Below are 20,451 nucleotides of genomic sequence, written 5' to 3' on the forward strand. Positions count from 1 at the left end.
CACTGTGCATCACGAGGATTCGAACACACAACCTCAGGACATTAATGTTTCGTAGAGCTTATGACCTGCTCATTTGGCTATTTGGACCTTAAAGATGAGTGCAGATGTTGATTAAAAGAACAGATCACAACACAATAAGATTCATGAAATGTAAATACCGTCAACAACTTTAGAACGACTCTTTTATTTTTGAAAAAGAAATGTTTTAAGTCACTTGTAGCTTTGCCTTAAACACAATCGCCTCCAATTTCATGTATTTTTCTTTTTATAAATTAGAATGGTATATTATGCATGCAATACCGCATTAGCCGCTTAGGGTTTCATCTTCCACAGAAAAAAAAACAAACACAAAAATCCCTTAGAAGTCCAGATGGAGCTGCTTGAGAAGGGTGGAGAAGCCACATGAAGCGATGTACACAGTTTGCGGTTGCATAGTACAGTACATGAAGTTCCTCATTTTAAAACAGCATGCCGTTTCGTATTGCACATTACTGAAACTTTGTATACTGGACCTTGCTGTTCCACGTGGGTCATCGTCGTCTCATTTCAGCACATGTATACAGCGAATAGCATCTCTCAAAGACATTATGTACACTTGTTATAAAAATAATCGCCAGCAAATATTCATCTATTACTTTTCTACTGGAATAAATATTTGTTCTTTTGTTTTTTCCTATTTTGTTTTACACTTTCCCCCCAAAAAATCCTCCTTTAAGTTCTGTGTTTTGTGAGGTTTTATCCATGGAAAATAAAATGTGTAATGCATTACTTTTTGAGACAATAGGTCGGGATCCAGGACACACTTCCCTTTATTGGTCTGTAAGAGAGCGTTATCGTTGTTTAGGGGAATTCACAAAGACTTGATCCCTTCTGATTGGCTCAAGCAGCCCAGCTCAACATTGGGTTGATTTGAATGGAAAATGGATCCCTATTCAATCAACCAATGGGATCCATGCTATGGGGCAGAATGAGACATTCACAGTACACGTTCTTTTTCATTTGCAGTCTCCATGTTTCAGTCCATGAACCAAACACTGAAGGAGATTCACGGGAAAAATGGGCAAAGAAAATAACTTGTAAATAATCTATGCCCTTACACCAGATCCACATTGTTTTTTGCTTAATCCTTTGTGCTATAAAAGTGTTATCCCTTTCATCTAGATCTATACAAAGTGATATATTAAGAGAAAATACCGTACACATTTAAATCAATGCATTATTTCGAGATGCTTTGCACCATGGGAAAACATTTGCTCAGTATTTAACATCAGGGCAGACTTTAGAGAAGTGGCTTTGCTAATTACAGTCGTCTTTCTAATTAAATGTCTATTATATAAGTCAGAATTAACTTTATGAACATTCACATACCGACTTGCCTCACAGAATAACAGTAAAAGTAATTACTCTTATCAAATCAAACATTGTCCCGCCTTGCTAGCGGCCGTAGTTTCTCAAATCTTAATTTAAATAACACTCTGTATAGTGTTAGAGAAATCCTTAAAGCTAATTAAACTTTAGGGAATGATCACTATACTATATCATATTTCTCAGAAGGAAAGCGCTCTCGATGTTAAGAGAAGCTTCAACACTTTGTCTGAACGTGCTAAAGAACTCATGTGGGCTGTTATACTGTGCAATTGTGATATCAATCAAAAATAATGGATCGTTATTCGGTAAGGTGTCTTAAGACGAAATATTGTACGGAAACGGCAGGGCATCAAAAAAGTCCCATCTCCACATGACAACTTTTGTTAGCTTATTTCTTTCAAAAAGATGGAAGGAGTATGGAAGACCTTTGTTCTGTGATATTAAGACATCTATTTCATGTTCACTTTGTGATCTGGAGATGAGATAATAGATCACAATCTGATGATGTAAATATAATAACAACCACAGCAGCTCTCTGTTTGCAGACACAAAGCATTGTGGGTAGGGTTCATCTCGCCCATGTTATCTTTCACAAACCTTACTTTCTACCTGCTAACGTGATCCTGAATTATTAGAAACTCTCATCACAATGGCGCCTCCATTTTGGAGTCATGCAATCCCTCTTAAACTCTCCGTGACATAAAGCAGTGCTTTCCGTTTCAGGGTTATCACTCATCTGTCATTTGGGCCATCTTTCTTTTCTTGTTTTTTTTTTGAGAGATGTGCCGTATACTTCTACAAACATCAACTTGCTTACAGTAGGGTTTTATTTAACGTGTGGAGGGAACATGCTCTGCAGTCAGGACAACATGCCAGCTACACAGAGAATGAACATGATGCAACCGATCCTGCCATGTCACATTTTTAATACCCTAAAAAAAACTACAGGAAGGAACTTCAATGCTTCAATCACCATCTGAACTTTAGTTTTAACGACTTTGATTCAATGCTAATAAATGCAAAATAAAATGTGTGGGCAGCAGATGCTCTTTTAGTCTATCAAACGACAAAAAAGGTGCTTTTCTTCGAGTCCTCATCTCAAGTGCTATTTTGCTATTGTGTTTTACTTTACTATCTGACATCTATTGCCTGAAGCCTCGTCCTACAGTGTGATCAGATTCTGCTGGGACACTGAGGGTTTTCCACCCAAAAGAAAATCCTAAAAGCTATGCTACAGAAAAGCTGGCCTTGCTCGAAGTGACTCTCAATTAGCAAAATAGTTTGGGAATGTGAAGCACCAGTTTTTCAAAAACTAGCAGCCCGATATCATCTGCACACAAACCCCCACCACCGTTACGCCTGTCCGCACAAATCAGGTGATTTAGAAAATTGGACCTCCGTATCTACACCTCATTATAAGAGAATCCAGAATGCTAGGTACAAAAGATCAATGAAGTGGATGCGGATCATCTATCAGCATGCAATAAGCTAAATGGAGAGGATTTATACACGGCCCAGGGTTTGGGTCAGCAGCCTTTCAGCAGTCTGTGTGCGGCGGACTTTCCTCCGACAAGGCGCCAAGTCCCGGGCCTTTTGAAGCCCAAACACCATCACCATCTGACCCCCGACCACAACGAGCTCCATCTGCGCTGCTGAGCTCTGTTAGCACAATCCCAAAAGGAATTCATTTGACAGCATTACTAACAGGGTGGCATCCTGCAGCTCTTCACTACTGTTGATTGACGGGGGTTTGCCCTGGCAGCTTGATTTTTTAAAAACAAAACACCTGATTCTGTTGGATTTCTTTTTTTTTTTTTAAGAAGAGAGAAAATAGCCAGGTAGACGAAAACAAATTAACACAAAGGTAACATTTTTGGGACCGTCTGGGCTCTGTGGCAGCGTTAGTTTGGGACTCTGGGCCGTTTGGGACCCTGGTGATGATGGGACGATGGGATGTTGCTCAGAGTCGGTGTCTGGAGTCGTGGCTGTAGCTGCCCGGAGAGCTGCGGTTGCGGTGGGGCTTGTATGCATCCTGATAGGGGTCCTGGTAGTCCTGGTAGGGGTCCTGCTGCTCCCGGCTGTGCTGCGAGCCTGAAGACATGCGGTTGCGTCCCTTGTGCGCCCGCTCGTTGTGGTAGTTCTCGTCCGATGTCATCAGGTTGCGTCGCTCGTTCGGGGTCGAGTGGTCTCCCGTGTGGTTGCTCTGTCGGATCTTTTGGCTCTGCTGATCACATGAACACATGGAGGACACAGTGAGACTGGAGACAGCACGACTTAACTATAACACCCTGTTATGAGCAGTCAGAAAAATCAACGCGCATCCACATTAATGATCACATTTGAAGCCATACGGCGAATATCTTGGGTACATTTTCTCATTCAGAATTCACCATGCGGTCTCTATTGTGCAGTTAATAAATAGTTTGCCTTCCACTCATCGTGAGCACCTGTCACCTGTCGTCTATTAAAGGGTGACTTTAATAGACGTCACTTATAATAGTTTATTTTATTTGCATATTGACTGGTTAATGTGCCATTTACATTTGTGTTTTACGACAGCTGTATTCGTCTGCCTGTATTGTCTGTGTTGCAACTTTGTTCATGCTGCCCCAGGTCGCTCTTCAAAAAGAGATTTTAATCTGAATGACACTTGTTACCTGGTTAAATAAAGGATATATATATGAAGACATACCTACACTGTAGAAACGAATGACAATAAAAGCCTTGAATCTGAATGTATGCACCAAATTCCTCGTATGTGTACCTGCAGTCCAGAGATGCTGGTGGGGTAGGGGGTGAGGGTGGTGGGCCCCAGGTTGCGCCCCAGCAGGGGGTTCAGGGGCGTGGCCATGGAGGTGTGAGTGGCCTTCCAGTACGCCTCCAGGTACTCAGCCAGGTGCTCGCAGGCGTCCTCCAGCTGGTTCTCGTCCAGGATGATGTCGAACATTTCCTGTTGGAGGCAGATGGTCAGAGGGAGGGAGCAGGTATGAAGATACTCATGGACACAAGATGAATGACTTCCTGTTGTGTACAGACTGCCATCTTTATATTATATTAGTATGGTATATACTGAAAAACATAAATAGATTTTAAGGGGCCGATTGGTTGCACTGAATGATTGCCCGCTGTGATTGGCTGAAAGAAGGTGAACGTAAATAAATGTTTACATTACAATATGATGGAGGAAAAATGTATTTATGTTAAAACCTAATTGCAGGTGATGTGTAAATCCAAAATCATTGGTATTATAATATATCTCATTTAGGTTTTAAGATACACGAAATATGTCTGAATTGTATCTGAGATGACATGGCAATCATATATATAACTCACAATATAAATACTGAAAAACTTAAATAACTCAATTGATTTTAAGGGGCTGATTGGTTGCACTAAATGATAGGATACCTGCTGTGATTGGTTGAAACATGGTGAATGTGAATCCATTTTTATTGTGTGAGATTGTGTGAGTGGAAAAGTGGGAATAAATGGCTTTATGTTCAAACCTGTTTACACGTGATGTGTAAATCCAAAATCATTGGTATTATAATATATATAATTTAGGTTTTAAGATACACAAAATATGTCTGAATTGTATCTGAGATGGCAATCACACACATCTATCACAACAAAACAAAATTATCCTTAGCCGCTTTAAAATGGTTAGATCACCAGTAATACCAATAAGAAGGATATTTTTAAATAAATGTACAAGATAAAACAAAACGGAGGCCTATCTTTTCTTAATAATAAAAGCATGAGGCTAATAATAAAGCGCTGGCCACTCACTGGAGGACACTGAGCCAGTTTGTCCGCTGCCACCAGCTGGACGTTCAGATGTTTGCTCTGGGATTTCCCTCTGGACTTCACGAGCCGCTGCAGAACCTGCGGACAGAACACGATGCTCCACTTACTCTGAATTTATCAACTCTGAACCAACATCAGGGGTCGCTGAGTCCTCTACGACGTCGTCACGAGTGCAGAAAGGGAATCTAGCTCACGAGCAACGAAGTGACAAATAAAACAACTGGGGATAATGTGCAGATTTAATGGTGTCGGCACTAATATCGAGGCAGAAAAAAACGTTATCATGTCTATCTTTATCTTGTATAGGTCTAACATAAAGTTAATTGATTGATCTATTACTCCCTTCTTTCGTTTGTGGAATTAAAAATATTTGATGCATGTTTGAGTTCCCATATTATGCATTTGATGTACCAGCACCAATGTCAACATTTGACTCCTTTAAAGCCCAATGTAATGACCCACATTATGGGGCGTATTTCTCCCGTCTCCTGGTTTTTACAGGCGATGTCGCTGCTTCCTGATGAGTCTGCAGACAGGTCAGTTCTCCTGGTTTGTGCAGTAAAACAAGCACCTTTCATGCTAGGAGAAGTGTGGTGTAAAACAAACCAGGATGTGACTGCATTTAAACAAATGCACCGTTTCAAATCAGACTTCTACTGATCTGTGGGAGTTCATTGAGGAGCAGCAGACATACTCGTCCATGCAGCTGCTGCACCAGTGGAGGGTTAATATCATCCTAACATAGAGACCGTTACCTGTCACATGTCTTCTTGTTTGTCTCCACCAAATGTAAACCAGATAAAAACGTAATTAAACCAGTGTTTTCTTTAGCCCACAAAAAACACTCTCAGGTGATGAAGCTACTTCTGAGCTTGTCACAGATATTTGGTTTTGTCGTCCCGACCCTCAGTACCTTTGGCGAGGAGACTTTAACGTGAACTATTATGGGGGCCAGGGAGGTCTTGAGGAGCTGCGCCGGGTGGTTGATGGTGTCGGCGTCCAAAATCACCAGCTGGAGGGAACGCGCCAACTCAAAGATCCTCTCAATCTCACTCTGCACCTCCGCTGGAGAGACAAGGAACAATTCAGATACACAACTATAGAAATGTTCATAGTTCTGTGTAAACAATGGATTAAACTCACCCATTATGGAAATACCTAAAGGTCTCTAGAAGTTAACTCAACGTTCTTTTATGTTTCTATTATCATTTTCTATGTTCTTACAGGTGTAGAAACATTTTAAGGCTTTATACTTTATACTTTGAACTAAGCATACTGGGAAAAACTGAGATTACTTACCTAGACTTGAGCGAGTGTTGGATCGTTCGATGATGGCTCTCTTGCTGGGGTTGTTGAGCACAGACCTCTTTGCTAACGATATGTCTGCCGTGACTCGTGTGATAGATATCCTGTAAAATGGTGAGAAAGGAAAAGCATTCACCAATATATCTGTCACACTATCACACACGATCGTCACAGGGTCTAATCAGCTGCCACGTTTGTCTTACCTGCCGTCAAACCTGTGCTTCAGGAAGTCAAACAGCGCTTTCTGCATCATGTCTGTAACCTGCAGAGGAAAGAGAGAGGAGAGTTAGGAAAAGGACGTAGTGATTGTTTGGGATTGGTCGTTGTTATTTTGGTAATTTAGGGCTGTATGATTATAAAATGATGGATGCGGGTTTGAATCTGGTCAGATAATTGGTTAATAATTGTACTAATGAAGTACAAAATGATGGCTGGACTGACGCACTTTTTTTGTGTCTCTTATCCCTCTTGCTTTTATGTGTGTGTTGCAATTGCTCAATTTGTCAGCTATGGATCTGTGTGTCATGTAAAGGGTGTCAACAGCACTTTGCAGCGTTTACAACAGGTGAGGCGTGTGGTGCAGTGGGTTGGTGTTCGGATCAGGTTCAAACCCCTCTGCAGTCAGCATGTCGTTGTGTCCCTGAGACACTTCACCCCAAGTTGCTCCTGTGGGGATTGCCCACAGTGTTGAGTATGTAAGTCACTTTGGATAAAAGCGTCTAACAAGTGACATATAATGTTTTCTTAATAGTATACGACTTTACTACTTTGATATTGAGTTGAAGCCCCTCTTTGAAGACCATCCACATCTAATAATCCCAAATTAGTTTTTCTAAACCTCCTCCAACAAATAATAAAAGCTCTTTTCTTCCACTCATGATAATTACAGTACTGGATCTTGTCTCTTTCCTGCGTCGCTTTCATAACCAGTAGTGGAAGCAATGAGACAGTTAAAAGCCAAAGACATATTTTCCTCTGACCTCCTCGTCTCCTTGTTAGTCTCGCTGCAATCTGGATGTTACGTGGGCGCTGACACACTCACAATTAACTGCGCCAACAGCGAGCTATTTTGGGGACTCAGGGAAAGACGAACATCTCCCTTCAGTAATCTTGGTGCACTGCAAAGGCCCGTAAATCAGTGACAGGGGACTTTTGATTTTCTGTCTAACAATAAGGGATGGTTGCTCACCTCATAACCTTTGAGCGAGGGTCCCACCAGCACCACAGGCCTCATGGAGGGAACCACGTCGTACGGGGGGACGTGTTCCGTCTGTCAGCACAAACACATTTTAATCGGCAGCAAAATAAATATGAACATTAGTTTTGACATGAAAGATATGCACAGCAGAGAAGTGTAAAGGAGTCAGCTGACCTATTACAGTGACATGTGTTCTGCCACTCTGAGGCAAATGATAACGCACTTTGTCAAACATACATGTTGATGACACTGTGACACGATTATTGATAATACAGCCAATAATTATATTATATTTAGTTAAGTGACTTGATGTTAAAGACACATTTAAAGGAACATGTTTGACTTGTACATTTTTTACCGACCAATTAACGCTATACCAGACTTTTAGGGAATTTTACCAGACCAATTGAGGCTACTTGATTTATTTTTGTCTTGAGATTACATTTTATTTGGCAATATACTGCAGTAAATATGGATATGAATTCACTGGAAACTGTCATATTCTTAAAATCAAGTTATCTATTTTTTTTTTTAACCAGTTAAGCCCGAGCCTGTTTTTCAGGCCTCAGGCTCGAAACTGACATTCCCAGAACAAATGACTATAACTTCACTTCTAAAAGGGGTAAATTAATAATCTTTTTTCTCAAAGTAATGATAAACCTGTGAGTTTGATGTAGAAAAGTCAGAGTTAATATAGATTTTTTTTATTTTAAAGTAAATTCAGATTGAACATAGTAAAAAAAATGTAAATTATAGTGTCCGTCCAAAAATAAAACATTACTTATAGTGAAAACCACCCTTGAATGATGGGATAGTAGACTAAAAGCTTTAGGAATCCAAACTATAACATATAATAAGTACACTATATCAAGATTGATGCAAAACAAGTGACATTTGACCTTTTTAGAGAGATTTTGCACAAAAAACCCACTTCTGGGGTCATTTGGGTGCATTTTCCATATCTCTGGCCCGCGTCTTTTGATTTTGATGATTGACATATCTTTTTAACCGTTAGAGCCAATGGAATCGAGGGGAAGTTCCTAAAATCCATCTAAACATTACCCATTGGTGAATGAGTGATGCGTAGCCAGAATGCCCAAAACCGGAAGCTGTCATACACTCTGGTTACTAGCTACTAGCAGCTATATATGAAAACTCCGTTATGGACATAAAAATGGAATGATGGATTATCAGTAATCATTTCAAAGTGATCTCAGTGATGATACTTATATTTCTGGAATCTGTGGAATCTCAGCTTGCTAACCGATATCTTGTTTGTGTAGATCCGATAAGTAATAAGGGTATTTTACAGTGAGTTATGTGCTAAGTGCGTTAGCATTTTTTCGCTCAGGGCTAATTCAGAGCCTTTGTTATTACCCTTGTGTTTCGTTTAGCGAAAAATGGTTAATATTGTCTGATAGCTGAGTTTCTTCCCGTTAAGTAGGTATGACACATTCATAGTTTGTTAAATGTTAAGAAGCCCTCAGACGCTGTTTTTTGAAAGATGTTGCGTTTTTAGCGTTTTAACTTTGGCTAAAAATCTCCAACAACAGCATCCAATATGATACATTTTTAACACTAATTGTGAAATATCTTCTTCTTTCCCCAAAATGTTATCCAAAGTGTCATGAGGAGAGGAAGCAGCACTTCTACACTTGGCACGAGAGTACTTTGTGATCACAGAGATGATGACTTGGCGCTGTATTATGGGACATGATATGGGGTTGTAACTTCCTGTGCTGCCGGCTCCCGTCATTTCATGATGGTGTCAAAACACGAATTTAGAAGATGATGAATGAGTGTTTTTTTACCGTCACCAACTTACCACTTTCTGTTTCTGCTTTCCTGTAGGAGGGGAGAGAAGACAGTCGTCAGTATCTGCTGCCAGAGGAGGCGCCGCCACAATATCTCAGAAAAACATGCGTCACATCAGAAAAAAATCTTTGAAAATGAAACCTAGCAATGATATCCGATATGATAAACAAAAAACACAGCATTCCTATTAGTCCTAAAGTCATATTCACACATGAGTGCAGTTCAGGGGGGGTTCATAGTCTTGTCGTTGGGTCTCAGAACGCCTGCAGTCCTCAACTGGAGGAAGAGGAGGATCATGGGAAAGTGTACCAAAAACTTATGCTCTACGCAGAGAATGGGGAAGGGTTTAGAGTCTTATTTGCTCTACGTTGTCCAGGAAGTGGGCTCTAAGCTGGCTACTAACAGCCCTCTCCCCCTGACCGAAGTCCTCACCTGCCGAGGATATGAGGGGCCGGATAGAGGCAGAAACCTCATCCTCTACACTGGAAGAAGAGTTCCCTCCAGACTTACTGGAAAAGACAAGAGGGGATAAAGAAAGACCATGGTATTAATGTGGAAAAATGGGATTTAACTTACTGCAGAGGAAATGTGCAAAACAACGGACACAAATATTATTTAACGCTTATTTTATACTGCAGGATTAAATATATGGTGCTTCTTAGACTTCCCAACATCTCTGAAAGGCAGCGTGCTTTATGTAGGTCTGCTGTTTTTCAGTTGCTCATAATATCCCTAGTTGACGGGGTTTACTGTAAAGCTTTGGGACAAAAAGCCATGCTAGTAAGTGAAGCTCTGAAGCCCTCCAGTCTGGTGAGATTAGTATTAAACTCAACACCCCAGGCTTGAGGAAGTGCCTGAGAGTTAATGTACAAACTCTAGAGGACAGCACCTTCAAGACACATTACACACTGAAACTAAGAGGCTAATTACAGCTATTAAAACTGTTACAGGCAAGTGATAGAGTAAATGGTCATAAGCAGACCTGGGTAACAGAAGAAAAATGCAGAAATAACCGCTCTTACTCATTTTGTGTCAACGTTATATGTCATGTGACCACGTAAGGCTTAGTCACAGTGAGATTGAAGTGTGGCTTTCTGCGACTTACCCTTGGACTCGTCCTCTCTTCTGCTCCTGCTGCAGCCGGATGTTCTCGAGCTTCAGAGGGCTGGGGATGAAGCCGATCTCACAGCCCTCCTTCACTAACCGCCCGATCCACCAGTCGTTGTTGAACTTCTGCACAGCACAACACAACAAGGGAAATCTTTAAAAGGCAAGTTTATTTATATAGCACCTTTCAACACAAAGCAATTCAAAGTGCTTTACAAAAATGAAAGACATTAAGAGCATTAAAAAGCAAAATAAGACATAAATAAAAGTTACAGTGCAATGTGAATAGTTTAATTAAAAGAGTAACCTCATGTTTTACAGATGTATTAAACAACGATCACATAATCTACGTATTTCTATAAATAGTTATCACTGCAATATACCGTATTTAATTTTGTCTTAATGTACATTATTTAATTTCATATTCTGTTCTACATGTATATAGACTTCTTGCACTATTTCTTTATTTGTGTATTTTATTATACATGTTGCTTTGTTGGAGGAGCTCAGGTCAGAAGAATTTCATAGATTTGTTTGAGAAATCCACATTGAGAGAAATTGAGAAACTGGGATCGATGGTAGGCAAAAAAATACAGACAAATATCTTGATAATTGTTTAATCATTAAGGAAACCGCTATTTTAAGTCTTTAACATGTGCCGTTCACTGGGTTTCACATCACATGTTGAGAGGATTTGAGAAACTGGGATCCATAGTAGACGTAAAAATGCAGACAATTATCTCAGCAGGTGTCATGTGTAAAAAGCACCTCTTTTATGTGGAGGAAGTCCTTGGCGTCGAAGGAGATGGCGGTGGCCGGCACTGGAACATCCTCATCCAGAGCGCCACAGTAGCTGACGTTCGTCCTCACAGCGAACGCCACAGGTTTAGTCTGCAGGACGGACATTTAGCCAATAACATCACTATATATTCCTCTACAAAGTGAGCAGGGATGATTTCACACTAATGTACATTTCCCAAAGATATTGAAGTGACTGTTATTTTTTATATATTATTGATTGTTGTGCTTTTATAATTTCTACAACTCTTATTTTCCTGTGATAGAGTGATTGGAGCACACAAAACAAAAATCCTGAAGATTGGTTCTTTTATGAATTTATAATGGGTCTTCTGAAAATGTGATCAAATCTGCTGGGTCAAAAATATACATACAAAAGAACCAAACTTCATGATTTTTGTTTTGTGACAAAGTAGAATGTGCTCCAATAACTCTATCACAGAAAAATAAGAGTTGTAGAAGTTATTGAAAAGTCAAGACTGTCTTGAAATACGTGTTCTTTACAAGTGTATGTAAGCTTTTGACCACAACTGTATACATGTTTTTGTATTCGGGATTGTGGGAAACGGTATTTCGATCTCTCCGTCTGTACACACAAACTGAAAGATTGACAATAAAGTAGGCTTTTGACACAGCCATTAGCTCCAGCTTTCTCATTAGCCTTTCTAGACTGTGAATTTAAACGTAGCCGCAGATTAATGTGTCGTGGAGCACCTTGGCTCTCTCCAGCTGGACGGTGGCCTGCTGCTCCTTCTCCTGCGGGCTCTGTCCCGGTCCTTGGCTCTGGCTGGGGCTCTGGCTCTGGACCGGAGCCGGCACCTCGCGCTCCTCCTCCAGAGAGACATCTGAGTCTGATGGTCTGCTAGTGTATGAATCAGCTGAGCCCTGCAAACACAACACAAAAGCCTTGAACCTTGCAAACCCACGTTGTTAGAGCAGCAACAACAACAAAAACAATGCATTGAAAGTCAAAACTATGAGAAACTAGGTTAAATTATTATATCAATTGTCAAAATGATGAGATTAATGCATTATCTTACAATCTGATATCATGGGGTCATTTTTATTTTATTTGAAGCATTTTTTTAAATCCATTTCTTGGCAGAACTGGGTGTGTTTTAGATGCCTACTACTAACGATAGACCTGATTATTTAGGGTGATATTGGGACCATCAAAGTGTGTTTTCCCAATGTTTCAGAGACCAGAATCAAGTGTTAAGGCACTTATTGTAAAATAGTCACGTCAGGCGATATTGTGGTAATATTTTTACCACTTTCCAGTGAATACAGAGGGCAAAAGCTACATTGAAAGTAACAGGAAATGCCACAGTATTGTAAATGTGAGATCAAGGCAAGGCTTTCAAACAGTAGCACTCCTAAGAGGGTTGATTCATTGAGGCATTTCTCCAACATCAAGGAGAGAAAAAGTGGACGAAATGGCTTAAAAGACAAAAGTACTGTAGCTCCATCCAAGAGATACTGTACAGCTGCAAAGCAACACCAGATCCACTTAAGGAAAAGCTTCTTCATGGGACCGAAGACTGTCTTTTTGGGTTCACATCAACTTGCATGGCCAAGTCCAGCCTCTTGGCACTGTGAATGCAATACAGGTGAAATAGATGCCAGGAGCATCAAACAAAGTGGAATTTTCTTTCCCGTAACGTCAGCAGTTTGTATGACTACACACACACTGCCAAACAAATAAATAAATAAATAAATCACACTTAAGACACAATTCTGGAAAGTGACGACTTTGATTACGACTCCCTAAAAAAGGCGGAGCAGATTATGCATCTTTTGGACCAGGAAGTTTCATTTTACTTTCACTTGCCTGATGTTATCGTTCCAACAGTCATGACACTGACACACAGTGCAGCATATCTACGCCTCGTGCACATTTCCACACATTAACTCGTACATAATCACAGAGGCTGAAGCGTGTGGAAACATCAATGTCCGGGTTAGTCACGGTTTTATGGAACCCCAGGAGAGGAACAAATATGCATTGCAAGTGAAAACTGAAGATAAATGATAATATAAATGATAAAAAATTGAAAGATGAGATACAAGCTAAATATGTAGGAAATGTATCAGTACGTTTAATCTCACAACCTGACTTTGTTGGTAGATTTTAATGTATGAGTTTTAGATTCCTCTTCATTACAAAAGGACAAATGAATTTGTTTGCAGGATTCTAAGATGCAAAGATACTGTAAATATGAGTAAATAAATGAATATATATATATATATATATATAGAGGAGATATGCGTTTACAATTGACCCTTTTATTCCCAGGCTTTTATCCGTATAGATCGGCTAATATGTGTCCTGGAATGATTTACTAAATACCACAGAACGTATAGATTTAGATGCCAGAAATGTGGATTCCTAACTCTGCTGCATCAAGAATTTCTCCATCCTTACATTAGTTTCAAATGTGTCCTTTGTCATTTCAGCTTGATGACACATTGAGTCATTTGGAAAATACTATGACTCATTAGCATTAAGATTAATCACCAAAAGTAATTGGCTTCTTCTGCATGAACCAAGACACTTGGAGAGGTTTTTAAAACAAAATAAGAACAGCAAATAACAGGAAACTTTAGTTGATTTGATGCAACTTTAAAAAAGGGCAAACACTTTAAAATAACTGATCATTTTAATCAAGTCATTTTAGTCCATATCTCTGCGTTAATCCTGCACCATTTTGACACACGAGTGGAGGTAAGAGTGGATATGAAATACAGTATTTTTTTCTTTCGATCAGATTCCTCTTTGTTTCCTTGCTGTCCTTTTTCCTGCACTCCGTAAGGTTTTTTTTTATTTCACTTAAGTGCTTTGAGACATGCTAGACTTGCAGTATTTGATCCCGCCACACACGGAGAATTCCAGTAATGCAACGGTTCCTTTTTGTTGTTGTTGCTGGGACATGTCTGGACCAAGTGCTTTCTTCTGCCGTGTTAATCTAAACAATCAGCCACTAATGAAGATTCAATTAAGGAAGACCATTAGTCTCCAGAAGATCAATCAGGCTGGTCATCCCAGCTAAGCACTTTTCGCTTTTTACAAGCTAGCAGCAACAGCAAGGTCTGACATCAGCTCGTCTTCATCGTGTGCATCAAATCACAAAGTGCTATGTTTGAGGAACCCAAAAGGAAATATCAAGCTTAGTGGGTCTTTGTACGATTTCTAAACAACTCTGATTCATTGCTCCAATAGGGAAATAGTCAAGTATGGTAAAAGTAACGTATTAAAAAAGGGGCATTTCACAGATTTTACACATCATGATAAGTAGTAGAGGCTCTGAAAATGGTTTTATTATGTCCTCTTTGGCTTTTTAAAGCGAGGACAATAACCTCTAATGATGTCACAGTGATGTCCTGAGGGTTATCTAAGCATGAGATGCATTCAACCAAAAAAGCTTGGATAAGAAACAGGGAATTTAGAGTTTGCAGGGAGGGTATAATGGTAAAATAAGTTGAATAGTGGGACTGGTGATTAAACCCATACATTACAACTGACTACAAATAAGGACATCTTGGCCTTTGCTTCTTCCAATGAGACCAGTCCTTTTTGTAACTTCCATCTATCGCAGGTCCTTCAAAAATATATGAAAATGTAACACCTTGACTATTACTTTTAGCGTAACAGATATCATTTAATATACAATAGATTCCGGATTCTGGCAAGCCTGAAAAGTTGACTCCAATCCCCCTACAATACAATCGTCATTGTATTTGTCCTCAAGACCATTTAGCCTCCATATTTTTTTTTAGAAATCCTTCAATCCAACACTAGCAAGTGCCTGTGAACATCATCTCATGCATCTGTGTGGAAGCGTTAAGGTAGCACTGTAGCATCCGAGCTATTATCCAATGGAGTAGCTTCAGCATGTGACTCATCAGCATCAGAATCCACTTAATGACATCACGATGCATGTTTCTCCTCGGCAGAGCCTATACATAACGCAGACACAGGGTCACATCAAAAATACCCGGCTGCATTTTTCTTAAAGTGATAAATGCTGAAACATTGATCACCTGGATGTGACCATGTTATGGGCCTTAGGGGAGAAAGGTGTGATTAACATCTTTCCATCTTTGGTCCATCTCTGAGAGTGTGATGAAGACTAAATGTCTCGTTCATACTTAAATCACGTAGACATCACATAAAGAAACACACATCACACGCACATACAGAGGTACAGAAATGTATAAATTGCTGTGTGAATGTCACACGTCAGAAGCCATCTGCCTAATGTGCACCCCCCCTCCACACACACACACACACACACACACCCACCCAACCCCCTTCCAGTGAAGCATAGCCCACGATCACGCTACGCTGTACCCATCAAAGGCCTCCTGTGTGTGTGAGAGTGCAGTTCTTTCATCAATAAACCCACAGCAGATTCACACACACATCCGAACACTCACCGCCTCCGAGTCTTCAAATCCATGCAGGTACAAATTGTCATACATGGAGGTTTGATATTCCAACGAGCGCCTCTCGAAGAATGAGGGGGGAAAATGAGAGTGGAGGCGAAGCAGGAAGGAGGGGGCACCTCAGAGGAGGAAACAAAAAAGGATGGATGGGGGGAATGACGACAATCCCTTCTCTCACAGCAGAGAAGAATAATTTAAAAAAAGATCTCCCCTCCCGTTGGATCACGCCTGGTCCTCCGGAGGCCCGTTGATGGATGCAGCTTCTCCCTGATCTCACGGCGCTGCTGGCTGGCTTCACATTATAGGATGGAGAGGCTCTCCCTGGAGGTAGCCCAATCCTGGCATTTCATTTCATCACACACACACACACACACACACATACATATACACAACGAGCAGCAGTAGCAGCAGCAGCAGCAGCAGCAGCAGCAGTGGATCCTTCCTCAATATCCAAGCCTGATGACAGAGCCAATGTGCAGGCAGCTGATTGGCTGGCTGGCTGTCCACTCAGCTTGGATGAGCGCTTTCCTTGATTTTTTTTTTTTTGTGTGCGGGGAGGTAGCAAGGATCGGGGGAGGGGGATGGAGGAGGAAAAAGAGGGGAGCAGCATCCTCCATTTCCCTGTAAGCGCTCATCCTCACTCGCCTATTGATCCTCCAGAGAGAGCAGATAAATACCTTCAATCCCATTGTGATTACACGCAGAGGGTTCATTCCTTCATACACTGGATCCATGTGTTTGAAAAATGGCATTTATTTCCACATGTGAAGCAAATCCAGAGTGACATTTCTATAAAGTCACATGGTCTCAATAGGTGGACACATGTATTTCGTTTTTAGGGAGATTTAGTGTATTGGACAACAAGGATTTTAGAAATACTGAGACAATGACTTAATGTTATATATTGCTGGATATTTTTATTGTGGTAAAGAAAATGTAATCATGGTTACAAACCTCTAGAGCACATGTGTCCAACTCATGGCCCGGGGGCCAAATCAGGCCCGTGGTGAATTTAATTTCGGCCCACAGGATCATTTTTAATTCCTATTAGATCTGGCCCGCCGGTATATTGCACGCACACCTTCACTCAAACCTCAGCTCAGAGCCTGAGCCCAAACATTAATGAACTTGATTAATGAACCTAAGATGAGATGCCAAGTATCTGGACTAGCATCACAGCAGCACACTGAGTTTAATGGATGTTTCCTTCTGCACTTTCTCTCTCACGACAACAGGGCATGTTTGGTTTTCTCTTTGAGGGAAATAGTTTTGTTGAAGCTGTTGTTGGCCTGTGGGAAAATGTAATCATAAGAAATGACTCGGGGAAAAGCTGCAGATAGAGCCATAAGAAATTAATGCAACTGATTATTTAATGTTGTTTTTATAGGCAATTATTTAAGCTTTGTTAGTTCCAGGTTTAATATGTGCAATAAGTTCATTTCAATAAGTTTTGCAATAAACATTTAACCAGTCCGGCCCTCGACTAGTACCCATTTTTATATTGTGGCCCACTGTGTATTTGAGTTTGACCGCCCTGCTCTATAGACTATGAATGCTTTACTTCTTCTTGATCATATATTTAATGATCTGTATCACAAAAGATATCTAACTTTAGTCCAGAATTCTGGGAGGCAATTATTTTAAATGTATGCAACACCAACTATTTGTTATTATATTAAAATGTTTGTATTTTTTAACAATAGGATACTGTAGGCATCAGTATCGATATCCAGCCCCAGGTCTTTATGTATTTCTTTTTTAATTAAACATTTACTAAATGTATTTCCTATTTAAACTTCTTATATCTCTAAGGTTTAAGTCTCATCATAACTTTAAAAATGATATATATATCTCAAATGGCCAGTTTCTTGTATTTTTTTTATTGTATTATTTCAAGTTAAAACAAACCATCTCTCTTAATAAAGCTTGTGTAATGTACTTTACTTGAAATTGAAGTTATGGATATATCGAAATCTGTCTTTCCTTAACTGCAATTAGGACATTTTTAATGAAAAAGTAATCATTTCCCAACCAGTGACAGTATTCTACTTTAAATCCCAGGCTTGTGTGTCAGTACCTGTCTGAGGATGAAGCTGGTGGAGGTGGTGCTGCCATCAGATCTCTTCAGGCGGCTCCTCCTGGAATAAGTCCCTCGATTCACCTGAGTGGGAAAATATAACAAGATTTCATCCTGCAGAAACACTTTCCATGTTCAAGAGTCTCGGAATTTCTCTTTGTGAGAATCCGTTACATCTGTATGATTGCATTAAATGAAGCCTTATGCAGCTAATACACGATCCACTGGCTTTTTCACATATTCAATACATGTTTTTTTAAAGTACAGTACAATAACATCAGCCCTACAAACACACTTGCAGGTACGATACCCATAACGCAGAAGACACATCATCTAACACCACAAAATCAGACTTATGGATGTCTTTTCACTAACTTATGTTCTCCTGCACACTACTTTCCTCCGTACCGCCTGACTTTCTCCATTTTGTTCCGTTTCTCGTCCAAAAAGTCCAAATATAACCAGCAGAGTTAATCTCCAGGGAGCTAAATTAATTATCTGCCAGTGATTTGCCCCATTTCTGTTCAAGTCTCCAGAGTTAATGACAATGTCAGTGTAAAAAAGACAGAACCTACTTCCCTGAATTTATAAAACAGGGCCACTAATCTGGGCCAGCATCTCGCCTCTGTCTCAATTCAAACCAAAACCAAGAAGAGATGTGAAAAATAAAGTTGGCTAAATCTGAATAATGTTCTATAATAATCCGCCGGTCACCTCTAACGATCAATCAAGTCAAAAGAAAAGAATAGTTATCTAACAGAGCAAGATACAGTCCTCTAATTACAGGTGAACACATACCTCTGAAAATACATTTTGAATCTTGTAGAAAACGTGAATTTATTCTTGTATATTTGATAAGCTGTGGTCCACCTAGCAGCATTTAATTTCAATGCAATGGCTTTGAATGAACAACTAGATTTAACACCATAAAATGAAATGCTGCATGGTTTGGGAGTTGACAAGCAATAGCATTTATTCAATCAATAACAAGATATAACTTCAAATGTTCCCCATATTAATCCCTATCTTCCCACAAATAATAACATTAACATGATGCAACAAATGTCAAGAGACTCAGGTCAAAAACATTAATGTTAGTCCCACTGAAATTAACTTTTTGTTGCTCTGAAAGAACATATGGTTTATTAAAAGTCTAGCAAAAATAGAAAAACGATATATTTCTCAAGTAGGCCTAAGTAAACGTACACCTGGTCTAAAATGCATAATCAACACAAGTGGTTTTGTTTCTTAAATGTCTCAAACCCAAGTTAAATCAGGGCATTTTGGTCACAGGGAGTCATGGAGTATTCCCCAGCTTGCAACTTTTAGTAGAAAGGTGTTCAAATGTAAAAAAGGTACAACTTATTGCCTGAGACTCATTCGGTATTCAGCGTTGACAGAGTTCTTATTCGTTATTATTTGCCGTAAAGTAACTGTCGCGAAGTAATCATCCATTTAGATAGTTAATTAAGAACCAACCTGAAAGATGGGCGCTTGGATGCCCTCTCCAATTTTGTTCCGTATGTAGACGTGTCGAGACATTTCTGCCAGGACATCGGTCCAGAGGCCGGGCTGCTGCTCCGGGCCAGTCCAGCGGAGGGAGTTCGGGTTCCGGTGCTCCAGCTTCAGGTGTTCCGCTGCTTCCTGCAGGATCTCTCTCATGCACAGGCTGCTTCTGCACCTGAGTGATGGACGGAACTATTTTTAACAAACAGGAGGGGTGGGGGCGAGCTTAAATTAGCCTGAAAAGTAGGGTAGCTGTCTTAAAGAGGCACATTGTGACTATTTTCAGGGTTGGTTGCAACAAGGAGCAATTCATGATACACATTTAACATATTTTGGACTTACTTTCCAAATCATCAGCATCCAAATATACTCAAAGTACCAACAGTAAAAAGTTGACTCCATGCATTACATGAATGCACACAATGTTGACAATATTGCTTACTGCACATATTTTATATTCTATAATTTATTGCATTCTGTTTCAATGTGAATTACTGCTTTATTGTATTGCTATATTTTATATTACAGTGTTCTAGATCGCTATCTGTTTGTTTTGTATTACTTGTATGTTTGCACAACGACACCAAGTCAAATTCCTCGTACGTGTACCTGGTAATAAACCTGTTTCAGATAAAAGTAGTCATTGTGCAGATTGGTCCATTTCAGAATAATATATGATATATTTTGGTAACACTTTATTTTGAGAGTCCATAGTTAACACTCTACAAGTCATCAGTTGACATTCAACAACACTGTTTCAACAGACAAGTAACATGCAACTAACTGCCAGTAGAATATAAGGTACATCTCAAGTGTTGATCTATAGATTTTACAACAACTGTCTGTTGACTGTCAACATGTTTTTTGCAACAGGTTATTAACCGATATTCAACCTTACTATCTGTAGATTGTGAGTTCTTGTGAAAAACCTTCTCAAGTGAATGCATTAGGCTTCTGTATTTATCTTATATATTAGTCAAATAAAACAGGAACAGGTGTTTCTAACTCAAACATTACATACATA

General features: G+C 39.8%; 1 protein-coding gene across 4 annotated transcripts; it reads right to left on the reverse strand.

Annotated features, from left to right (window-relative positions):
• Positions 1-155: 155 nt before the first annotated feature.
• LOC117546902 (voltage-dependent L-type calcium channel subunit beta-4-like) lies at positions 156-19,605 on the reverse strand. 4 transcript variants are annotated; one of them, XM_034217308.1, is made up of 16 exons: positions 19,401-19,477; positions 18,720-18,721; positions 18,318-18,358; positions 17,922-18,005; positions 12,113-12,283; positions 11,369-11,491; positions 10,599-10,726; positions 9,926-10,002; positions 9,504-9,523; positions 7,670-7,750; positions 6,684-6,742; positions 6,475-6,584; positions 6,089-6,240; positions 5,158-5,253; positions 4,133-4,318; positions 156-3,592 (listed from the first exon to the last, which is right to left on the reverse strand). In XM_034217308.1, the coding sequence occupies exons 1-16, from the start codon at positions 19,475-19,477 to the stop codon at positions 3,329-3,331; spliced, it is 1,671 nt and encodes a 556-aa protein (XP_034073199.1). In that variant the 3' UTR covers positions 156-3,328. The 4 variants fall into 4 exon arrangements, with proteins under 4 accessions (XP_034073199.1, XP_034073196.1, XP_034073197.1 ...); XM_034217305.1 differs by lacking the exons at positions 18,318-18,358; positions 18,720-18,721 and having other exon boundaries at positions 19,401-19,605; XM_034217306.1 differs by lacking the exons at positions 9,926-10,002; positions 18,318-18,358; positions 18,720-18,721 and having other exon boundaries at positions 9,504-9,522; positions 19,401-19,605.
• Between the last annotated feature and the right edge of the window lie 846 nt (positions 19,606-20,451).

The sequence above is a fragment of the Gymnodraco acuticeps genome, unplaced genomic scaffold (assembly GCF_902827175.1).
Source record: "Gymnodraco acuticeps unplaced genomic scaffold, fGymAcu1.1, whole genome shotgun sequence".
In the NCBI taxonomy this organism is placed as follows: domain Eukaryota; kingdom Metazoa; phylum Chordata; class Actinopteri; order Perciformes; family Bathydraconidae; genus Gymnodraco; species Gymnodraco acuticeps.

Excerpts from the sequence above, each read along its gene's own strand:
- LOC117546902 (XM_034217305.1), bottom strand. The coding sequence starts at position 19,583 with ATGAGAGAGATCCTGCAGGAAGCAGCGGAACACCTGAAGCTGGAGCAC. Across the intron at positions 6,241-6,474 it reads CAACACTCGCTCAAGTCTAG|CGGAGGTGCAGAGTGAGATT; the intron begins GTAAGTAATCTC and ends TTGTCTCTCCAG. Across the intron at positions 5,254-6,088 it reads TTAAAGTCTCCTCGCCAAAG|GTTCTGCAGCGGCTCGTGAA; the intron begins GTACTGAGGGTC and ends TTCTGTCCGCAG.